At 47.5% G+C, this 20,735-nt stretch overlaps 1 protein-coding gene across 2 annotated transcripts in view; it reads left to right on the top strand.

Annotated features, from left to right (window-relative positions):
- Nucleotides 1–19,589, top strand: part of CHD2 (chromodomain helicase DNA binding protein 2) — a 121,605-nt gene extending 102,016 nt beyond the window's left edge. For both annotated transcript variants that reach the window (XM_082736714.1, XM_082736715.1), the window contains 5 exons: nt 2,731–2,909; nt 4,877–4,976; nt 6,005–6,218; nt 11,575–11,818; nt 16,010–19,589. In XM_082736714.1, the coding sequence (XP_082592840.1) occupies nt 2,731–2,909; nt 4,877–4,976; nt 6,005–6,218; nt 11,575–11,818; nt 16,010–16,343 (1,071 nt within the window). In that variant the 3' untranslated portion in view covers nt 16,344–19,589. The remainder of the gene's footprint in view (nt 1–2,730; nt 2,910–4,876; nt 4,977–6,004; nt 6,219–11,574; nt 11,819–16,009) is intronic.
- Nucleotides 19,590–20,735: the final 1,146 nt, after the last annotated feature.

Here is a 20,735-nt window from a genome sequence, read left to right as displayed (position 1 = left end):
GCGCCTGCCTGGCTCACTTGGTGTAGAGCACACGACTCTTGATCTCCGAGTTGTGAGTTCAGGCCCTACACTGGGCTTAGAGCTTACTTAAAAATAAAAATTAAAAACTAAAAAAAATCCCCTTTCATATTATTTTATATCACGACTTCCACAATTCATTGTTTCTCGTGTAGATGAACCTCGGGATTTTCCAAAGGTTTATTACCAAACACAGACAGCAGCAAGGTTCTTGTAAATATTTTCATTTAGGGGGCGCCTGAGTGGCTCAGTGCATTAAAGCCTCTGCCTTCGGCTCAGGTCATGGTCTCAGGGTCCTGGGATCGAGCCCCGCATCGGGCTCTCTGCTCAGCGGGGAGCCTGCTTCTTCCTGTCTCCCTGCCTGCCTCTCTGCCTACTTGTGATCTCTGTCTGTCAAATAAATAAATATTTTCATTTACACATGTAAGTGCTTCCCTAGACTGTACAGCTTGCGCAGAGCTCTGGGTGTTTCCTTGGGCGAGCACTTTAGTCACTTCAGTCCGTCCTGTGAACAACTACCCCTTCCAGCTCTTACGGAGATTTATACAGACTCCTAACAGGGAACCCGAGTTCTGGTGGCCTCCCAGTCACAGAAACACTTGGTCATTTCTGACTTTTTAATTTTTGCCAACCTCTGAGGGGTATGAAGTATTGATCAGTGAGTGTTTGTTTTCATGTCTGTGAGGCATTCGTGTTTGTAGTGGATTGTATTCTTTGTATTCTTTGCCTGTTTGGGGGTAATTTGTTCTTACCTTTCCTATAGCAGTCCTTTATACGATCATGATACTGATGTCTTTCTTACCCGTTAGAGTCATCATGGACACCTTCCAGGTTATGGTAAATCTTCTTCTTTTGTAGACTTCTTGAAAATTGAGGTAGAACTCCAAAAAGTAAACAGAATTATCGCAGACTGATAGAAGTTTGTAGGGTTTTCTTTGTTCTGAAATTTTGTGCTCGTGTGCCTTAGTAGTTTGTTGTACCAGATGCCTCATAGTTGACAACCATGCTCTATGGGTCTGAAGCGTTTTCTTGAATTATTTTGTGGTGATTTCCTCCTGATTCTTAGTTTTATCTTTACAGAACTTTTTGTTTTGGGAAACTGGACTCTGGGAGGGGTCCCTAATATTACTACCTTTTTTTTTGTTTCTGTCTTTTAAATTCGGCATTCTAGGGGCGCCGGGGTGGCTCAGTTGCTAAGCATCTGCTTTCGGCTCAGGTCATGATCCCAGGGTCTTGGGATTGAGCCCCACATTGGGTTCCCTGCTCAGCAGAGAGCCTGCTTCTCCCTCGCCCACTCCTCCTGCTTGTGTTCCCTCTCTCTCTCTGTCTCTTTCTGTCAAATAAATAAAATCTTAAAAAAAAAAAAAATTCTACTTTCTAGGAGATTTACCCCCACTTTATCTCACATGAGTATTTCTTTTAAGCTTTTTACTTCTGTTGTCATGTTTTATATCCAAGATCTTCCCCCTGCCCATGGTTCTCTGAATGTTTTTTATATTTTCCTTAAACTTGTTTTCCATCATCCATGTTAGATGTTTGTTTCCGTTGATTTGTAATCATTGGTTGTCTGCATACACACTTGGGAGCAGGGGACTAACCATCTGGCTAGAAGCTCTGAGCATGGGGGTGGGGCTTGGTGGACGGACGACTTCCAATGCTCACTGGTGATATGGCTGGGCTGCTTCACTGGAAGACTTGCAGTGGGGAGTTCCTTGTCTTAGCTGGTCAGATTTCGTGGACGAGGACCCTCCAGTCCCCTGAGTGAAGGGTGTAGGCCTGGCTCTTCTCATTCTGGAGTCTCCCTGGGAGGCAGAAGGCCCGGTGCTGGCTCCTCTGGTGTGTGTCCACTCATATGCTCCTGCTTCCGTGCACAGCCCAGTTCACAGACCTCTCCTTTATCTTCTCCAGAGAATAACCTCTTTTGCTGGGCACAGTTGGAAGTTTGGGTATCTTTTGTGAATCTGGGTATTTGCTACTTCTGTGCATTGTTGAAATAACCACTCCTTAGTTTTAACCAGAGGTACCTAGCTCTCCTTAGGTTATACTGCCTGAGGTTATATTCCTCAGGTAGTATAAACCAGCTTGTTCTCATGCAGGTCCCTTAAGTCATTTCCCTTGCTGCCAGTATTTTGTTGCTCTTGTTTTCTCTTTCATTTTCCCTTCTTTGTGGGCCTCTTTTTGAAACACTCCCTTTGCTGTTGTTCGGTGGAGTTGGGCAGGAGAGATGACGACTCTTGTGTTCAGCTCACCATCTCTATCTGCAAGGCTTCTCCATAGTTTTTTGCAAGCCCAAAGGACTTATAACTTTTCTGTCCTGCCGTTTTAGATAGGTTATCTGGCGTTGGGACATTACTGGGTTAGGCCTCTAATCTTGCTTCTCATTTTATCTTCATAATGGCCTTCTGAGGCTTTATCATACCCCTCTTGTAGATGAGGAAACAGCATTTTGAGCTATAATAAAAGGAAGATATAGAAGTCATCACTCTGAGAGGTGATAAAGCCAAAACTGAGAGATGCTGTTGGGACCTGCACCTCGGGTTTCCCCGACTTGACAGCTACACTTGCTCCCAGGGCTTTAACCCGTTCCTCCTCCAGGGGTGCGATGGCACGAGGGATAGCCGGGTTTTCTCTGGGCATTCACGGCCCAGGGAACAAAGACAAGAGGTCTTTGCTGCAGGTGTTTTATGTCTCTACTCTGTTGTCCTGTTCCAGTGCAAAGAGCGGATGAGGCCAGTGAAAAAGGCTCTGAAGCAGCTGGACAAACCCGACAAGGGGCTCAATGTGCAGGAACAGCTAGAGCACACCCGAAACTGCCTGCTGAAGATTGGAGACCGGATAGCCGAGTGCCTTAAAGCCTATTCAGACCAGGAGCACATCAAACTCTGGAGAAGGTAAGTGACCACAGCCTCAGACTGCCTGGTGCGATTTGGCAGTGTGCAGTGTGTGTGTGGTGGGGGGGGGGGGGGTTCTGGTTCTGTTTTATAAAAGGTGACACAGCCACCTAATGAGTTCCCTCCCACCCCCTGATAAAAACCATCTTTTGTACCCGCAGGCTTCAGTTTCTTTTTCCTGCAATAGGCCATTCCACTGAGACCAGCCTTTTGAATAGGTAGGATGATGTCACCATTTTATGAGAGAACAGCAGGGAGACTGATTTTGCTGGCCTGGTCTCAGAACAAAGACTTGGTCTGTAAACCTGGAAGGAATAAAAGTCATCTAGTCGCATTACTTCACCCACCTCAGGCTGATAATAATAACTGTTTGAATAGTTCTCTACTGACACACGAGGGGAAAGAAGGATTAAAACCACCAGAATGGTGATTTTTTCCATTCTCTCTGATAATTGAAGAACTCTAGTAGTAATTTGTATTAATGCAATTTAATCTAGAACTTTAATTTGTAAGGCACATCATGGCTCACATATACTCATTTATGTGCTCACTTTTGATTTTTTTAGGATAACACAACTGGAATTTCTTTCTCAAAGATAATTGTAGCATTTAGTCTCTTTCCATAATCCAAAGTGACTTTGAACTCATGTACTTCATGGTTCATGTAATTATGCTGGTATAATAAGCCCAATCCCAGTGGATTGGTTTTGAAAAAAATGGATTTAAGAGAACTTTGTCATGATGCTATCCATAGCATGCTTCACACCCATTCAGGAAAACTAAGTTTCAGAATGTGATTTTTGTTTTTCTTTACACGTCACCAACTTCTTCCTGTGCCTAGCCACTGGGCTGTTTTTGTAGCCAAGTTAATCCCTGCTGGAAGAGAATAGAAGGTCATCCTAGTACGTAGATCTGTGAAGCTAGGCTTTCTGCCGGGCACTGGCGCCTGTCTTTGTTGAAGTGTGTGTGTGGGGGGCGCTGTAGACCTGGCTAGCAGTTGTTCCTAAGAAGGTCCTTGCCCATTCCAGAGACACTGTCCATGCTCCATGCTGAAGTGGGCATTGCAAGACCAGGTATGGCAGGTGTTTGAGAAGGAGGCGGGGCCTTCAGAGGAGTAGTGCGGGAGGATGCCCTTCTGAGAGGCAGGCAGGTGTACTTGAGCTGGGCAGACTTGCTTACAGGAGAGTTTTCAGGCTTTGGCACAGGCTTTGGCACAGGCTTACAAGTGGGCCAGTGAGGGGGGCTGGGCGGGTTTTAGGGTTCAGAGGCAGTTTGTTAAGACCACTGAAGCCCACTCTGGAAGACCTTAAAAAGGAAGGGACGGTGCAGCAGGTGTACGGCTTTGGGAGCCAGTCCTGTTTCTGTGGGGGGGCGTGTTGTGGTCAAACTGTTCTCTCGAAAGCATGGAAGCAGGTGAGACTCCTTTTCCAGCTCACCACGAGTACTGCTGCCTCCTTGTTCTAGACTCCCGTTTTGTCAGTCACTCTGCTGGCTATGGTAATGCTTGCTAGGATGAGTGCAGTGGTATTGCAGGGAGGCACTGCAGAGTTTTCAGAAAGAAATGAGAGATCCTGGTGGTGACAGCTGGGAAGGAAGAAGGGACAGCAACATGGGGATGCACGAATGTATGTAGATCCCAGCTGGGAAGATGGGAGTAATGATGGATTGTGTGGCTGAATCCGGAGACTTTAGGACTTTGCTGGGTGCCGGTGGATTAAGGGGTTTGCACTAGGAGACCCGAACCCTTGTCTCCAGACTCCTTGGTCAGACTCTGTTCAAACACTGGCATCTAAAGATGTGTTAATGAAGTGCAGACCTTAAGGAATGTTTCTGTTACTTAATTTCTACACTTGGGTGAGGCTCTGTGGCAGAATTCCATAGCTTGTCATCAGTAAAGAGAACAGAAAGTCATTTAACGCATTCTGTGATTTACTTAGAGCTGTTTTTTATTTTTTACTTTTCTTTAGGAACCTATGGATTTTTGTTTCCAAGTTTACAGAATTTGATGCTCGAAAATTGCATAAGTTATACAAGATGGCTCATAAGAAAAGATCTCAAGAAGAGGAGGTAAAATACACATTTAATCCAATTTATATAATCCGATAAAAACCAGTTCCACATAATTCCTTCATTACTCTTTTTCCCGGGAAGATGGTCAGGGGAAGATACTGTTGGTGCCAGAAGGGTCCTTGGTTCTCTGCCCTCAATACAGATGGAGGGGGAGGTGCAGGAGGGTGGAGGTGCCCAGCACAGCCCTGCCTGTCCCCCACAGTGCGCCCTAATGCCGTGTTACTTGTGCAGCGACTCAGCATGCTCCCCTACTGGGAAAAGTAACAGTGACACTGGATGGGTGAAATAGCCAATGGATTAGAGCCAAAGCGAATTAAAACTCTGACAGGGAGTCGTTAACCATGTGTTTCTCTGTCCTGGAGTCATTTATTCACCAATCTTGTGGTGGCTTACAAACCTGACTCCTGATAAGTAACAGGGTTGTAGGCAGAAAGTACTTCCTCTGTTCTTTTCTGGGCCATATGTATTGGTGTCCTTCTAGCTTTCGTACGTAGCGTCCCAACTGCTCACGTAAGGGAGCAAACACGAGAAGGTACCTAGAGGTTCCTTCCCTTCTCTGGCACGGGGCAGGGGGCGATGGGCATATAAGTGGCTTCCCTGATTCTGCAGGGGCCGTATTCCTGAGGCCAGCATGCCTTTTTCCAGATCTGCTGACTTGACGTATGGGCCGTCCCCAAATCAGCCACTCACGGCCCATCTGTGAACATGGAACACCTCCACCACTAACATGTCAGTGACATGTTAGTTCGTGACACCTGCTCACGGGACTTGCCAGCAAAGGGTGATTTCCTTGTTGGGGCAGCAGGTGCTGCTCTGAGAGGCTGGCGTGCTGCATGAGCTCAGGGCAGTTCCTGAACAGGGTTTATAAGCGTGTCATAGACGGCAGGTCCAAAACCACGAGGGGCGAGAGAGGAATACTTGGAGGTGGTGCTTTCTGTACTGTTCTTTTTTTATTTTCCTGTACTGTTCTTGGTAACTCTGCCAGCCAGGGGATTATGAAGCTTTGGTTTCTTTTTTATTCTCAGGAGCAAAAGAAGAAAGATGATGTGATTGGTGGAAAGAAGCCGTTTCGGCCAGAGGCCTCAGGCTCCAGCCGGGACTCCCTGATCTCTCAGTCCCACACCCCGCACAACCTTCACCCTCAGAAGCCTCACTTGCCCGCCTCCCACGGCCCACAGATGCACGGACACCCACGAGATAACTATAATCACCCCAACAAGAGACACTTCAGTAACGCAGGTAGGTCATGAAGTGGAGTTGTTGTTTTTTACTTATTTATTTATTTTTTAAGATTTTATTTATTTATTTGACAGAGATCACAAGTAGGCAGAGAGGCAGGCAGAGAGAGGAGGAAGCAGGCTCCTGCCAAGCAGAGAGCCTGATTTCGGGCTCAATCCCAGGACCTTGGGATCATGACCTGAGCCAAAAGCAGAGGCTTTAACCCACTGAGCCACCCAGGCACCCCATGAAGTGGAGTTTTAAGAAGAGATGCCAAAAGAATCATTTTCTATTCTGAAGACAGCAGGTGGACCTGTGCTTCATTCTCCTTAGGACTTTGTTGTCTTCCGTCTCAGTGAGACGGAGGGTGAGGTAAAGATCCAAAAGGCTGGTCGTTACTCCGACATGAAGAAGAACATCGCCAAACAAACAAGTAATAGGCTGAGAGGAGCAGTTTACATTATATGGGACAGTCAGATGGTCAAAACTCCTAATACTGAAAGAGCCCTTGTAAACTGACAACAAAAGAATAACCAAATAGAAGAATGGGCAGAGGTTAGGAATAGAGAATTCATACAGGAGGAAATTCAGGGGCCAGTGTGACAAGTGGCCATCATTACTCATAGGGAAATGTAAATTCAGGCAGTAGCAAGCTAAGTAATTTTTTTGCCCATTCACATCAATAAAAATTAAAAGGGTGGAATCCATGGAAATTGCGAAGAGTGCAAATTGCTGCAGTGCTTACAGAAATTAATCTGAAATATCTAAATACAGAAGCTTTTTATTTTTTGGTATCTACCAGGATGTAGGAGGCTGCCATTCTGGTCTTAGAATGGCAAAAAGCTGGAAATAACTTTGGATATCCACTAGCAGGATATCTCATTATCATGAGATAAATGGTATGACGTTCGTGCTCTGTACATTATCAGTTATTAAAAAGAAGGAGTTGGTTTTAGAAATAAAAAAAAATGGGAGAGAAAACAACAACAACAAAATCTGTATGTGTCTGTTTAGCTTTTTTAAGGTGACATTTACATAATACCAGCTTTACTTTTTTTTATAGATACTGTGGTTTTTAAAAAAGATTTATTTATTTGAGAGAGAAAGTATGAGAGAGAGCACGAGGGAGAGAGCAGGCAGGAGCAGGGGCGGGGTGGTTGGAAGGAAGGCAGCAGGCATCCCACTGAGCAGGGAGCCGGCCGGGGGCTCGATCCCAGGAGCCCTGGATCATGACCCGGGTGGACAGCAAGGGCTTAACTGACTGAGCCGCCCAGGCGCCCCATCGTTCACCATTTTATTTATCCGGTTTAGTGGCATTTACTACATTCACAGTGTTGTGTGTAACCACCACTGCTCTCTTAGTCCCTAAACATTTCCATCAGCTCAAAAGGAAATCCCGTATCTGTGAGGCGGTTTCTCCCCGCCCCCTGCCTGCATCCTCCGGCGTGTATTCTGTCCGTGCGGATTTCTGTGTTTGGGACACTGCCTGTTCCCGGACTTATTCTATATATGTGTGTCTGATTCATTCACTTGGCCTAGTATTTTGAAGGTTTATTCACATTGTAATGTTTGTTAGTACTTCATTCCTTTTTGTGGCTGAACTGTATGGACACAGACCACAGTCTCTTTATCCGTTCATGGGTGGATGGACGTTTGGGTTGCTTCTCTTTTTTTTTTTTTTTTTTTTTGGTTATTGTGAATAGTGCTGCTGTGAAATATCTTGTGTGTATTTGAGGACGTGTTTTCGAGTCTTGTGGGTATATGCCTGGTAGTGAAATTGCTGGGTTATATGGTAATTCTAATTCAATTTCTTGAAGAGCCACCAAGCTGTTCTCCATAGTGGATGTTTGAATGAGCACAGAGAAACACGTGAGAACATACCCAGTACCAGTGACCTTACGATGGGGGAATGGAGGGGGATTGCAGGAAATTAATAATTTCTCCATCTGTTGCTTCACTGGTTAATACTGAGCATGGGTTTTAAAGATAAGGGTAAGAAGAAAGGGAAAACTGCATATAGAATCAAAGCCAGAAGTACATAGAACATACAGAAGTCATAGTACAGGATTTTACGGAAGGTCAGGTATTCTGTAATAATCAGAAGAAGTGTGTATTTCTTTCTAAACTTTGGTTTTAGGATTTCCATTTGATTCTTTTGAAAAATACATTTCATTCTTTCAGTAAAATTCTCAAGTTTTTAAGAAAACTTGATTTTCTCCATCTTTTCCTCTTTTTTTTGAACATAAGAATTACAGTTATTTAAAAATCTAAACCTGCTAACTCTAGGGTCTAAGTTACTGTGCGTCATTTTCTGTAGTAGGTTTTATTTCTCTTGGTTTTCAGTCCTACAGTCTTGTCTTTAGGCATGCCTTCTTAGTTTTGATTAAATGGGGGAACCTGTGGGGTGCCTGGGGGGCTCAGTTATTCAAGCATCTACCTTGGGCTTAGTCATGATCTCGGGGTCCTGGAATGGAGCCCCTCTCCCTCTACCCCTCCTTCCTGTTTGTGCTCTCTCTCGTTCGCTCTGTCTTGCTCCCCCAAATAAATCTCTAAATATATATACATACATTGGGGTGGGGGGAACTATGTTGTAGAAATTGTGTAAGCTCCACATGGTGTTCCTTTCCCAGGAGAGGGTTCATTCTTCCCTCCCCTGGGCACATGGAGTGGGAGGCGATCCTTCTAATCTAGTCTGTCTCTGGTCCCTCATCCTAGGGCTTAGCTCTTAAGGGTGCTCAGCGGAGAGCCTATAGTAGCATTCTCTCTCTGCCCTCTTCCCTCCTGCAGGCCTTGACCTCCAGGCTTGGTTTTCTCAGCACCGTGAGACTGCCCCTGACTGCTCTGCTGTTCTGAGGCTTCCAGTTTAGGGTTTTTAGCCTTCTCCTTCCTGCAGACTCAGCACGTGTCCTAAGGGAAGACTGGTTGTGTGTTTGAACCCCTCAGCTCTGCCATGCCTCTCCAGCCTAGAAGGACCTGCAAGGCTCTGCTGGTGTCTCTGGTCCTGTGCTGGGAGCAGCTCAGATGTTCAGCCTCTCATCTGTGCTCAGAATCACAGCTCCACACCCTGCCCCCACCGCCTGCAGTGGCTTTGGTGGTCACTTGACCTCTTAACCTCTCTGAGCTTTTCTGCTCTTTGGAGTCTTACTCCTGCTAGTTGTGATGGCTCTGGCTGTTCTTTTATGTCTCCAAACAGGTAGTTTTGTTTACGTGGCGTTTCTTACTGCTCTTGGCGGAGTGTGATTCCGCTAGAAGCTGCTCTAAACTACCTGGAACAGAAGTTCCATGTCTTCTGATCTTAAAAGTCCAAGTAGTTCAGAATTAATTGATCGCCCTTTGATTGAGGGGAGGAAAGGTAATTAACTGTACAAGGTGACTGGGCAGTGTTTCCATGTTTGTGTATCTGATTGTATTATTGGGCCTGACTTTTTCCTGGGATCAGACCAGTTTTTTGTTATTCGTGTGACATCACTGATGCTTTGAAAGAACTCCCCTTAATCTGCTCACTGTAGTCTTTTATTTAAGTGTTGGATTCTTCACCCATGTCCTTAATAGCTCAGTACTTCTAACCAGCGACCTACCTCATGGCGGATTCAAGAAGAAAGAAAAGCACTGTTTGGTTTCTCTGGAAATAAAGGGCTTGGCTTGAGTTGTAAGCATCTCCACCATACCACAGACACCGACACCCTGTTGGAAACACTGCTTTCCATTTGGTGTGAAGCCATCTTCAAGTGATTGGTTTTCATGTTGTGAAGGTGTCGCATTTTTTTTTTTTTTAAAGATTTTATTTATTTATCAGAGGGGGGGGGAGAGAGCGAGCACAGGCAGACAGAATGGCAGGCAGAGGCAGAGGGAGAAGCAGGCTCCCTGCTGAGCAAGGAGCCCGATGTGGGACTCAATCCCAGGACGCTGGGATCATGACCTGAGCCGAAGGCAGCTGCTTAACCAACTGAGCCAACCAGGTGTCCCAAGGTGTCGCATTTTTGTCCTTGTCCATTAAGTTAATTCACCAGAATAGTCATCGTTTTTTATTTGTTGTTGGTCTGGCCCAACCCACCTTGGATCAGCAGTGATGTGAAGCCACTGGTTGACTGCATGTTACTTGAATGATGTCAGAGTCTAAGCTGCACAGGTTCCTTCATGGTGTTACTCTTTGGCTCTATACAAAAGTTCTTAGAAGACCATCAAAATGAGTAGAGACATCTGTCTGGTGGCATATTCTTGGTGTTAGCATATTTGTAGATAGAAGATGGATTTCCTGGGAGGCCATGGTATTCCTTCTGGTTAAGCCTAAGGTTGCCCATAACAAAGGACCACAAACTGGGTGATTTTTTAGAATAGTGGAAATGTATTCTTTCACACTTCTGGAGGCCAGAAGTCTGAAGTCGGTGTCAGCCGGGAGACATAAAGGAAAATCTGTTCCCAGCCTTTCTCCTGCTGTGTAGTGTCTGCCAGCAGTCAGGCCTCTGTGCTCTTTGGTGGCTCCATGGTCCCCGTTGCTGCCACCCTCGCTCCATGGCCTTCCTCCCCGTGTCTGTCTCAGACCTCCCTCTCCCTTTCTCTTAGAAGAATATCTTGGATCTAGGGCCCAGTCTAAATCCAAGGTGATCTCATCTTGAAATCCTTAATTTACATTCACAAAGACCCTATTTCCAAGTAAAGTCACACTGTAGGTTCTGAGTGTACATATATTTTGGGTCACACTTGAACCTCTGTAGCCTCCATTCCTGGACTTTTGTGTGTTCACTACCTTTTTTGATTCACATCAGTGTAATTCTTCTCAGGGGAAAAGGGAGGCTGCAGAAGCAAAACATTTCAGTTTGGCCCCGTCCTTGAGAGGTAGCGTACTGATCCAAATCCGCAGTTAAAGGTGTTACTTTTTACAGGAGGAGGTTCTTCTCGTTGGTGTGGGCTGGGAAAGAGTAGTAAATCAGTGTGAATAGTCTGGAAATACTTTCAGAGACCAGGCGTGGCTTATGGTACTAGTAGGTAAACAGACGTTCGACATGTAAACAGAAGGTACTACCTTGCAGCTGTGAAACTCAGCAGGTTCTGTTTTCTCAGTTAATGTTTGGTTTTCTTTTTTTGAGTGAAATCTCATTTTTAGGTTTGGTCCCAGATTGGAAAGTAAAGAGGCTTGGAAAATAAAAAGTAAAATCTTGGGATTTCCTAAGAGAAAGCCCGTGAATTTTCTTTTGCCTTAAACTTTGAGGGAGAGAATGTTGGGACTCAGTGCTGGTACGTTTACCAGCAGCAAAAGGGGACGCAGGAGGAAATTTCATGTGTTTCCATCACACGTGTCAGCCTTTGAGTTTAAAACTCAGTGGGTGTGCAATTCAGCCATTGTTGCAGTCGTGAAACTGTTGTTTGCTTTCCGCAGACCGAGGAGACTGGCAGAGGGAAAGAAAGTTCAACTATGGTGGTGGCAACAATCCTCCGTGGGGCAGCGACAGGCACCATCCATACGAGCAGCACTGGTACAAGGACCACCATTACGGCGACCGGCGGCACGTGGACGCCCACCGCTCTGGGAGCTATAGACCCAACAACTTGTCCAGAAAGAGACCTTATGACCAGTACAGCAGTGACCGAGACCACAGGGGACACCGAGATTACTACGACAGGTGAGCTGAAGGCCCCGAGATGCAAGGTGCTGACCTCTGCTGGGAGTTTTACTCTTTGAGGGGGAGAGACAAGTGACATACACATTCATGGACTTATTACATGTTCACTGAGCATCTCCTCATGTGCCAGGCATGGTCCCTAGTCTGAGCCGATGTTTTTGCCGTCAGAGCATCCTTAGGGTGTTGGGGAGGAATCCTGGTGTAGGCAGCTGGCCCATGTGCTGAGTGGAGGGTTGAAAGTAGGGGTGTTGGAGGGGATGGGAGTGGGGGGCTGGGTGAGCCTGGTGGTGGGTATTAAGGAGGGCACATACTGCATGGAGCACTGGATGTGGTGCATAAAACAGTGAATTTAAAATTCATTAAATTAAATTAAAAAATAAAATTTTTTAATTTTTTAAAAATTAAATTTAAAAAAATTAAAAGAAAAAAAAAAAGTAGAGGTTTTTGAGTTTTTCTCCTGGGGGCTGAGGAAGAGACGAGGTTGCTAATTCTTGTCTCGGGCCCTGAAGAGTCTGCTAAGCAAAGAGAAATGGAATTGGTTATCACAGGTCCAGGCCAAGGGTCAGCACCCAGAGAGGGAGGCCCAGAAGATGAACACTTTGGCTAGGAAGGGGTTCAGTGCCAGGTTAGAGGTCTTGAGTTGTATTCTTCGGGTCATAGGGAGCCATCTGCAGGGTCATCATTCCGCACGTACAGGAAACGTTCTCTGCGTTCCTCTGAGGAAGCGTAGAGAAGAGGTAGCCTTAAAATTAAATTCGAGTCTGCAGCCCAATTATTGAGTTTGGTGCTTGCTTCTCAGGAGGCAGGATACTGTGATGGGCCCCAGCCCATGGTCCTTGTCTGCCCCAAGCCCAGAGTTGAGGGGTGAAGAGCTTTTGAAGTCGTACCCTGTCTACAGCTGTTCAGGACCATATGAGCCCGTTACCTTTGTAACCTGTGAGTTAGTGACTACAGGAAGCCTGAAGTGGTTTTGTTTTGTTCTTTCTGGTTTTAGGACTTGACTGTATTTTAACCTCACAGCAGCTTTGGTTTTCCATAGGCTAATGACATGCTTTGTTTGGACTTGAATTTAAATTTGGGAAGTTTTATATAAATATCTCCTCATTTCTGGAGGACCTGGTAACACATGAGCACAGTGGCTCTGGCCAGGTAGCAGCTGCCTCCTCTAGAGGCTCCATGTCCCCTCCACCCCCTCCCTCCTGTGTCATCTTGTCGGCTTCCAGTGGGCATTTGCCCTGTAATTCTTGGTCTAGATCTGTATTTCCATTCGGTGTCACCTTTTTTTTTTTTTTTTTTTTTACTCCTGCCTGAAGACCTTTTCATTTGGTAGGGGTCTGCTGGTTCTTTCCACATCTCTGTGTCTGAGAAAGCTTTTGGTTGGCCTTCGCATATGAAAGATACCTTTGCTGGGTATAAATTCTGAATCAGCACTTTCAGTACTTTAAAGGTGTTCATCTTCTCTCCATTTGAACTGTTTCAGAGGGAAAAGATCTGTCATCTTTATCTTTGTTTCTCTTTACGTATCGTGTTTTTTCCTTTGTTTCTAGTTTTTAACGATTTGATTATAGTGCATCTTGCTGTATTTTGCCTCATGTTTGTTTTTCTTGGGAAGTGTAGAGCTTCTTGAATCTGTGGGTTTATCTGAGGTTTGTTTTTCAATCTAACCTGCCTTGAGGCCCATCCAGTGTATTTTGCATGTCACACATTGGAGTTTTATTTCTAGAAGTTGTATTTGGGCCTTCCCCACCCACCCACCCAGTTTAAATCTTCCTCTAACCTTTTGAAATCTGGAATACAGCTTATAAATAGTTTTATATCCTTGTTGGCTAATTTACTGTTTGGATTAGTTTAAATTGGTTAACTTATTTCCTCATTATGGTTTTAGTTTCCTGGTTTTCTCCATGCAGAGTAATTTTTTTTTTAAAGATTTTATTTATTTATTTGACAGACAGAGATCACAAGTAGGCAGAGAAGCAGGCAGAGAGAGGAGGAAGCAGGCTCCCCGCTGAGCAGAGAGCCCGATGCGGGGCTCGATCCCAGGACCCTGAGATCATGACCTGAGCCGAAGGCAGAGGCTTTTACCCACTGAGCCACCCAGGTGCCCCCATGCCAAGTAATTTTTGGTCAGATGCCTCACTGAGTACCGGATATGTTATATTGCTATAAACGTTCTGGATCTTTGTTGTGAGACACAGATTACTTGCCAACAGTTCGATGCTTTCCGGTCTTGCTGTTAAGATTCTTCGGGCAGATTGGGAGCAGTGGTCTGGCAGGGGTTAATTGTTCCCACCACCCAGGCAAGAAGGCTTCGTTGTACTCTACTGATGTCCCTTGAAGCTTGTTTTTTGGTATAGCTGGTGAGAGCAGGGCACTGGCACCTCTGACCTTCGGGGGGTTATTTCCTGGCCTCAGGTAGTTTCTTCACTTGCACACCCTGAACAGTTGTTCACTGAATCCCAAGGGGAACCCTTTGCGTGTCTTTGAACTTCTTTCTGTCTCCTGCATTCTCTTCTGTGTTCCATCCTCTGGACTCCAGTTGCCTTGGTTCTGTCCCCGCCTCTCAACTCTGAGAGTCTTCCCTTCCCTGCGCTGAGGCCTGCACGCCGTCTCAAGGCAGTGAGGGGTTTGTTAACAAGCTTCATCTCCTTCAATTTCCATCCCTCAAGGAATCACTGTTCTTTGTTACCTGACATCTGGTGTCTTGAGAACCATTGTTCTGTACATTTTGTCCCCTCTCTCTCCCTCTCTCTCGTTTAACTAGCGGAAAGTCACATAGTATGAGTTAACTGTTTCAAGGTGAACAATTCAGTGACATTTAATACATCCACAGTGTTGCTATCATCACTACCTTGAGTTCCAAACACCGATCACCCCAGGGAAAACCCCAGCACCATGACACAGTCGCCCCATTCTGCTGTTTCCCCAGCGCCTGATCACCAGTCTGTATTTTGTTTTCATGGATTTACTTCCCTTGGATATTTTGTATACGTGGAATCCTACAAGATGTGCTCTTTTGTGACTGGCTTCTTTGAATATGTAGTGTCATGTGAGTCTCCCCCGCATTGGAGAACATGCCTGTACTTGGTTTCTTTTCATGGCTGAATAATAGTTCATGGTGGTGTGCTGTTGATCCATTCATTTGTTGGCGGACGTTTAGTCGTTTCCACCTTTGGTGCTTATAAATAGTGCTCTGTGAACACAGGCGTAAAAGTACTTGTTTGAATACCCATTTTCAGTTATTTTGGGCATACACCTAGGAGGGAATTGTTACTCACATGGTAGTTCTGTTACTGACTTCCTAGAAACCACTGATTTTCCACAGTGGTGGAAACATTTTACCCTCCTACTAGCAATGTACAAGAATGGCCATTTTCTCACACCTTTGCCAACACTTACCTTCTGTTGGCGCATGTGTGTGTGCGTGTGTGTTTAAACGTGGCTATCCTCGTGGGTGCGAATCAGGGCTAGCTCATTGTGATTTTGATTTGCATTTCCCTGATGATTAATGTTCATTAAAGATGTGGGTCATCTTTTCATGTGCTTAGTGGGCATTTGTAGATCTTTGGAGAAATGTTTGTTTTTGTCCTTTGCCCATTTTCGAATTGGGTTGTTTGTCTTTTCGTTGTTGACTTACACCAATTTTCTCCTAATGGGATAACAAGTAGTTTACTGTAGTGCTAATTAAAAATTTTAATATTCCTCACATTGAATCAATTTTTAAAATAATGTAATTAACCCATCAGTTATTATTGACCGTTGGGGTTGATTGTAGCTTTTGCTGTTACTAATAACTTCTCAAATCATTTCCGTGGCTCTTTTTCTCCTGGACCAGGTCAAAGAATATGAAAATGTTTGTAGATCTTGCCAGTTTTCCTGAAGGGAGTACAGCTTTACAAAGCCACCAGTGATTCAAGTGTGTACTTGTTTCATTGCAGACTTGAGGCTTATGTCATTTCAAAGGATATGTTTTGCCAATAAGTGTAAAATAGCCCTTTGTTATTGCTTGTGTGGGTTGTTTTTTTGTTGTTGTTTTTGTGTTTTTTTGTTTTTTTTTGGATTCCTCGTAAAGTAAGCATTTACAAACAGTCCTTTGGAAGTGTCCTGGACTATGAATGCGCAGGGAAGAGCCAGTGGAGGAGGGAGAAGGGGACGGGCTCCGTCTTTCCGCTGATCTTTGCATCTCCATTTCAGGCACCATCATGACTCCAAGCGGAGGAGATCCGATGAATTTCGGCCTCAAAATTATCACCAGCAGGATTTCCGACGAATGTCTGACCACCGCCCCCCTATGGGCTACCATGGCCAAGGACCCTCGGACCATTACCGCTCTTTCCACACAGACAAATTGGGGGAATATAAACAGCCCCTGCCCCCCCTGCACCCCGCAGTCTCAGACCCTCGCTCGCCCCCTTCTCAGAAATCTCCCCATGATTCCAAGTCACCCCTGGATCACAGGTCTCCATTGGAGAGATCACTAGAACAGAAAAACAACCCAGATTATAACTGGAATGTTCGGAAAACATAAAGGACAGCTGGGAAAGAAGGGGAGAGCAAGAGTCATTAAGCACCTGGATATTTTTGGTCTGATCCAATGGGAGCCAGTTATCTAGACCAGTGAGTGGAGTTTCTGGACATGCTGCTGCTGCTGTCAGCCTGCCGGCCGAAGGAGCGCCTCAAGGAGTGGGGGGCCTTTCACTTGTCCCGCTTGGGTTTGGGTCGCCACTCCTGCACTTCGACACCCCATCCCACCCAGCCTGGTTCCAGCCTGCCACTGCGATGGGTGCTGGGAGGAAGAGGTGACTTGTGTGTACCGGCTTCGTGGGCTGTGTTTCCCCAGTGAAGGAAGATGGGATCTTAGAGTCGGGATGTTTTGTTGCCGGGGTCCGCGCGCCCTGAGCCTGGGTGCGGGGGGCTGGGTAGGAGCGTGTGCGTGCAGGCTGCCGGGACCTGCTGGACGGCACACGATTGCTTCACTGTGACGTGACATGCTGCTGACAGGGAGCGGGGCTCGGGTCTCGCCTCGTGGGACTTAAAGGGGGAGTGGGCACACTCCTCAGACATGTTCTTGGGAGAAACCGTACCCTTGGGCCTCAGCATGACATCTGTGGCACAGGAGGACAGAGGGGAACAGCTTCCACGGCGGCCCCTTCCTGACCGACACTAATTTTTCCCACACTATCTGTACATTTCAAATGCTTAGTCTCCACCGTGGGCCTCCTTCGCCCTGGTGCCAGGGAGGCGAGGGCCCGTCTGGTGGACTTCAGAGTACTGTGAGCAGGCCGGCACTGGCGTTGGCGTGGGTCTTCCTTGGTTGGGAGTGGGCTGAAAGCGGGGCTGGGGTGGGGGTGGTGTGGCCAGGGACCCGGAATCCCTGGTGGATTTCTGATCCTGGGATGAGAAGTGTCCATTGAGGGCCAGGGGGTGGCGGGGGAAGCTTGGTGCTGGCAGGTGCCAAGGGCGGGGTGGGGTACAGGTGCAGGTGGTGAGTGGGTCTCGTGGGGAGAGGGGGCCTGGGGTGTTGTGCCAGGTCAGCCTCAGTAGCCGCCTTGTAGGCACTTTAGTTTCCTCTGCCCAGCATGACGCGGAATACACGTCTGCTGACCCCGTGTGGCGGGTGCACCGGTGAGGCTCAGCGACCTGCGGGGAACAGCTCCCACAGCTAGGCAGGCAGCAGTAGACTTGAACTCCAGTGTTGTTTAGAATGAGATCAAATAAAGTACAAACCTAACTTAAGAGTTTTTGCAAACTAGGAAACCTCCAAGGCCAGGGGACCGCGCTGACGGTCAGAGTGGTGCAGGGCCGAACGGAGTCAGAAGGCAGGTTGGTTGCACCAGTTCATTAGGCTGCTTCCGTTCCCCTGATGCTGGGCCTTCCGTTCTCCTCTTTCAAAATACCGCTTGCCAGTATTGTGTGAATATCCAAAGGCCTTTCTAGGTGGACGCACTGACTTGAACCTACACCGTGCCTAAACGTGTCCAGGCTCAGAGCTGGTGAGAAGCTTCCCGTTGGGCACGCACAGGGTTCAACTCCCTGAACTAACCTGTGAGGATGTCACAAAATGATCATCACTTACCTGCCGGTACCCTGGGCAGCACCATTAATGCCTTTACTAGCAAAGCCCCCAGTCCCAGCGACTTAGTGAGCTGACACGGCTCTACTGGGTCATTTCTGCTCGCTGTGCACAGCGCCCTGGGGCTGGCCAGCGTCTGGGTCCTCACAGCTTGTGCTGGGAGTAGTGGGCCTGCCCCGTCCTTACCTATATCTCCTCATGGTACTAGGGATGTGCAGCGTGGGCTCAAAGGGGGTCAGCATGCCCGGAGCACAGCACAAAGGAACGCATAGGAGCCCCTGGCCGTGGTCGTCCCACGGCAACTGCTCGGTGAGAGAAGATTGTGTCTGCTGTGGCCACCACCAGCTGAGCTTCCTGCCGACAGTACTCACACTACCCTGTGTTCCTCTTGCCCAGGCCCAAGTGGAAGGCTAGGTTGGCTTGCCGGGTTCTTTGGGGTGGGGGGGAGGGATGAGCACCAGCACGTGTCTCCCCGCGGGAGGTCAGGCTGTGTCCTGGGAGTCGTGGCATCACCCTTCCCTTAAGGGAAGCTGGGAGGAGTTGCTGGAGGCTCTGAATTTCAGGGCTCCGCAAGGGTGATTGATTGTCTCTGAGGTTGATAGGAGATGTGAGTTATTCCCAAAGATGTCTCATCATGAAGAAAAAGGAACTTCCTTTTGTTTACATTCAGGACTTGTAGTGCCATATGATGTAGCAAAAGGCTATATTCGCCGGATCAGTGTTAAATTGATTATAAAATTACAGTATCCCCATAAAAGCATCTATTTTAGATGTTGAAGTATGTTTGAAGACTGGGTTGGGAAAAAGGAGGCATTTCCTCATTGACCTAAATCAGTATGAATACTGTATGCTCTTATCAGAAACAAATTTGCACAGGTAGGAATTCTCTCCCTTGCGGGTGGGATAAACTGCCCCAGGAACCCGTGAGGGCGGCAGTCCATGGAGCCTAGCTTTGAAGGATTTCATAACCAGGTAGAAACAGCGGGGGTCGAGGAAGAGGGGCGTCCGCATCATCTGAGATCTGAATATGAATGAGGATTAACGCGGTATACCACGGCCCTGGGAAAGGGGGCCCTGAAAGCCCAGGTACATCACTGTGGTCTTCTCAGAGATGGCTGCAGAGAAACAGCCAGATCCTCTGCAGAGCCCGATCTGATGGACCCAGGGCGGCCCCCCGCCCCTTCTAGTCATTCCTTTAGCCCTTCCACGGGAAACCAGAACACTGCTCCCACCGTGCTGCAGACATTGTAGCCTGATGCCCGAGAGCCGCATCAGGACGTGTGGTGCACACGCGAGTCTGCTACGAATTCACACAGAGACACTGGAATCCTACAGACCAAAATCCACTCGTCAGCAGGAGCGGGGGCCCAGGGCCCAGGGCCCAGCGCCAGCGGTCTTCTGGCTTGTCTGAGGGCTGCCGTGTCGGGCGAGGAGAGCCAGGCCAAGGGTCCAGGCTGCTTTAGTCCGTCCGGACCCCACACGTTTGGGGACGGATGGTTTTTCTTTATTGTAAAATTGTGGACTTTTAAAACCTGTTGACTAAACAGTAATTAATTTATATTTGTGAAAAATGCCACTGTCCTAGTGATTTCTGATGTAAATAATGTTGTTTATATAGTATGTATTAAATTTTCCTACATTGTAAAACTGCTGTACTTTTGATTCTTGTATATTAAAAAGTGTTACTAAGGATTTCTAGAATTGGGCGAACACTGTGACGTTGCGTTGGGTTGGCGTGAGCTCTGACTGGCCGCACCTCGGCTCCCCTTCCCTCCCCTTGTTCTCTGGGTCGTTCACGTTCGCCAGCGTGTGAAATGGAGCCTCTTAAAGTCTCATTGTTTTTCCTTCGGGGGCCAGTTGTGGCGTTGGGTCTGGGGGTTGGGGGTCGGGGGTGGGGGGGTTCTGAGATTTTCCCCGAGGCTGACAGCCCCTGGCTAAGCAGCTCCTGTCCTCAGTGTCCTGAGCACTGGGCGGTGGGGTTGGGAGAGCCCGAGGATCTGTAGCCCCTGGTGGAGTAGAGCTTCCCTTAGGATCCCGTGGTGGTGCTTGGGACCCCAGCAATGTGCATGTGAAGACCTGTGTTGTCCGGACAGGGGTCCTGCCCCGCCCCCTCCATCCAGAGGAAGTTACTGGGCCGTGTGTGCCAGCCCACAGCCTTGAGGGCAATTTAACAGTTGGGTTATATATTCATGAAGGGGGGAAAGAGGCATTTTATAATGGAAACACTGACACAATGTTAACTCTCGCAATTTGGCACAGGGGCAGGCCCAGCTCCTGCGAGGCCCAGACGGAGGAAGCCGGGCACAGCCCAAGGGCGGAGATGCCGTCTGAGCGGGAGCTCGAGGGGTTGGCCAGACCCAAGGGGTTTTGTCGATACTCAGGAGACTGCAAAACCGAACTCCGATCTTCACAGAGCTCTCGATTCTTGATACCCAGTAAACCCATACTTTCCGTTAAGTCTCGTGACCGTCAACCCAGGAGGCTTGGCAGCGGGGTGCCTCGCTCATCCTGGCCTGGCCAGGAAGGAGAGGCTGGGATTTTTAGGGCCTCGCGTTCCTGAGGCAGAGACTCCAGAGTTGAGGGTTCCTCCTGCCGATAAACAATTCACAGTCGTGTTGCAACTCACAGCTCGGCTGGAACCTCTTTGGGAAACTTGAAAGCGCTGCAATAATCAGCTTATGATTTACAATAGCAACGCGGCTTCTAAACCAGCTGCTGCCAAGAAGCCCGCCTTTTACTGGAAAAAGCAGTCCCAGGCTCCCCCCGCCCCCACCAGCTGCTCCCTGGCGGGGCCTCGCATGTCTGGCATTAAAGCAGGTCCTTCTCAATTAGCACCAACAGAAAGGT

Source organism: Mustela nivalis, assembly GCF_964662115.1.
Source record: "Mustela nivalis genome assembly, chromosome: 6".
Classification (NCBI taxonomy): domain Eukaryota; kingdom Metazoa; phylum Chordata; class Mammalia; order Carnivora; family Mustelidae; genus Mustela; species Mustela nivalis.
The sequence above is the reverse complement of the archived record's forward strand: the minus strand, read 5'-3'. Positions and strand labels throughout refer to the sequence as shown.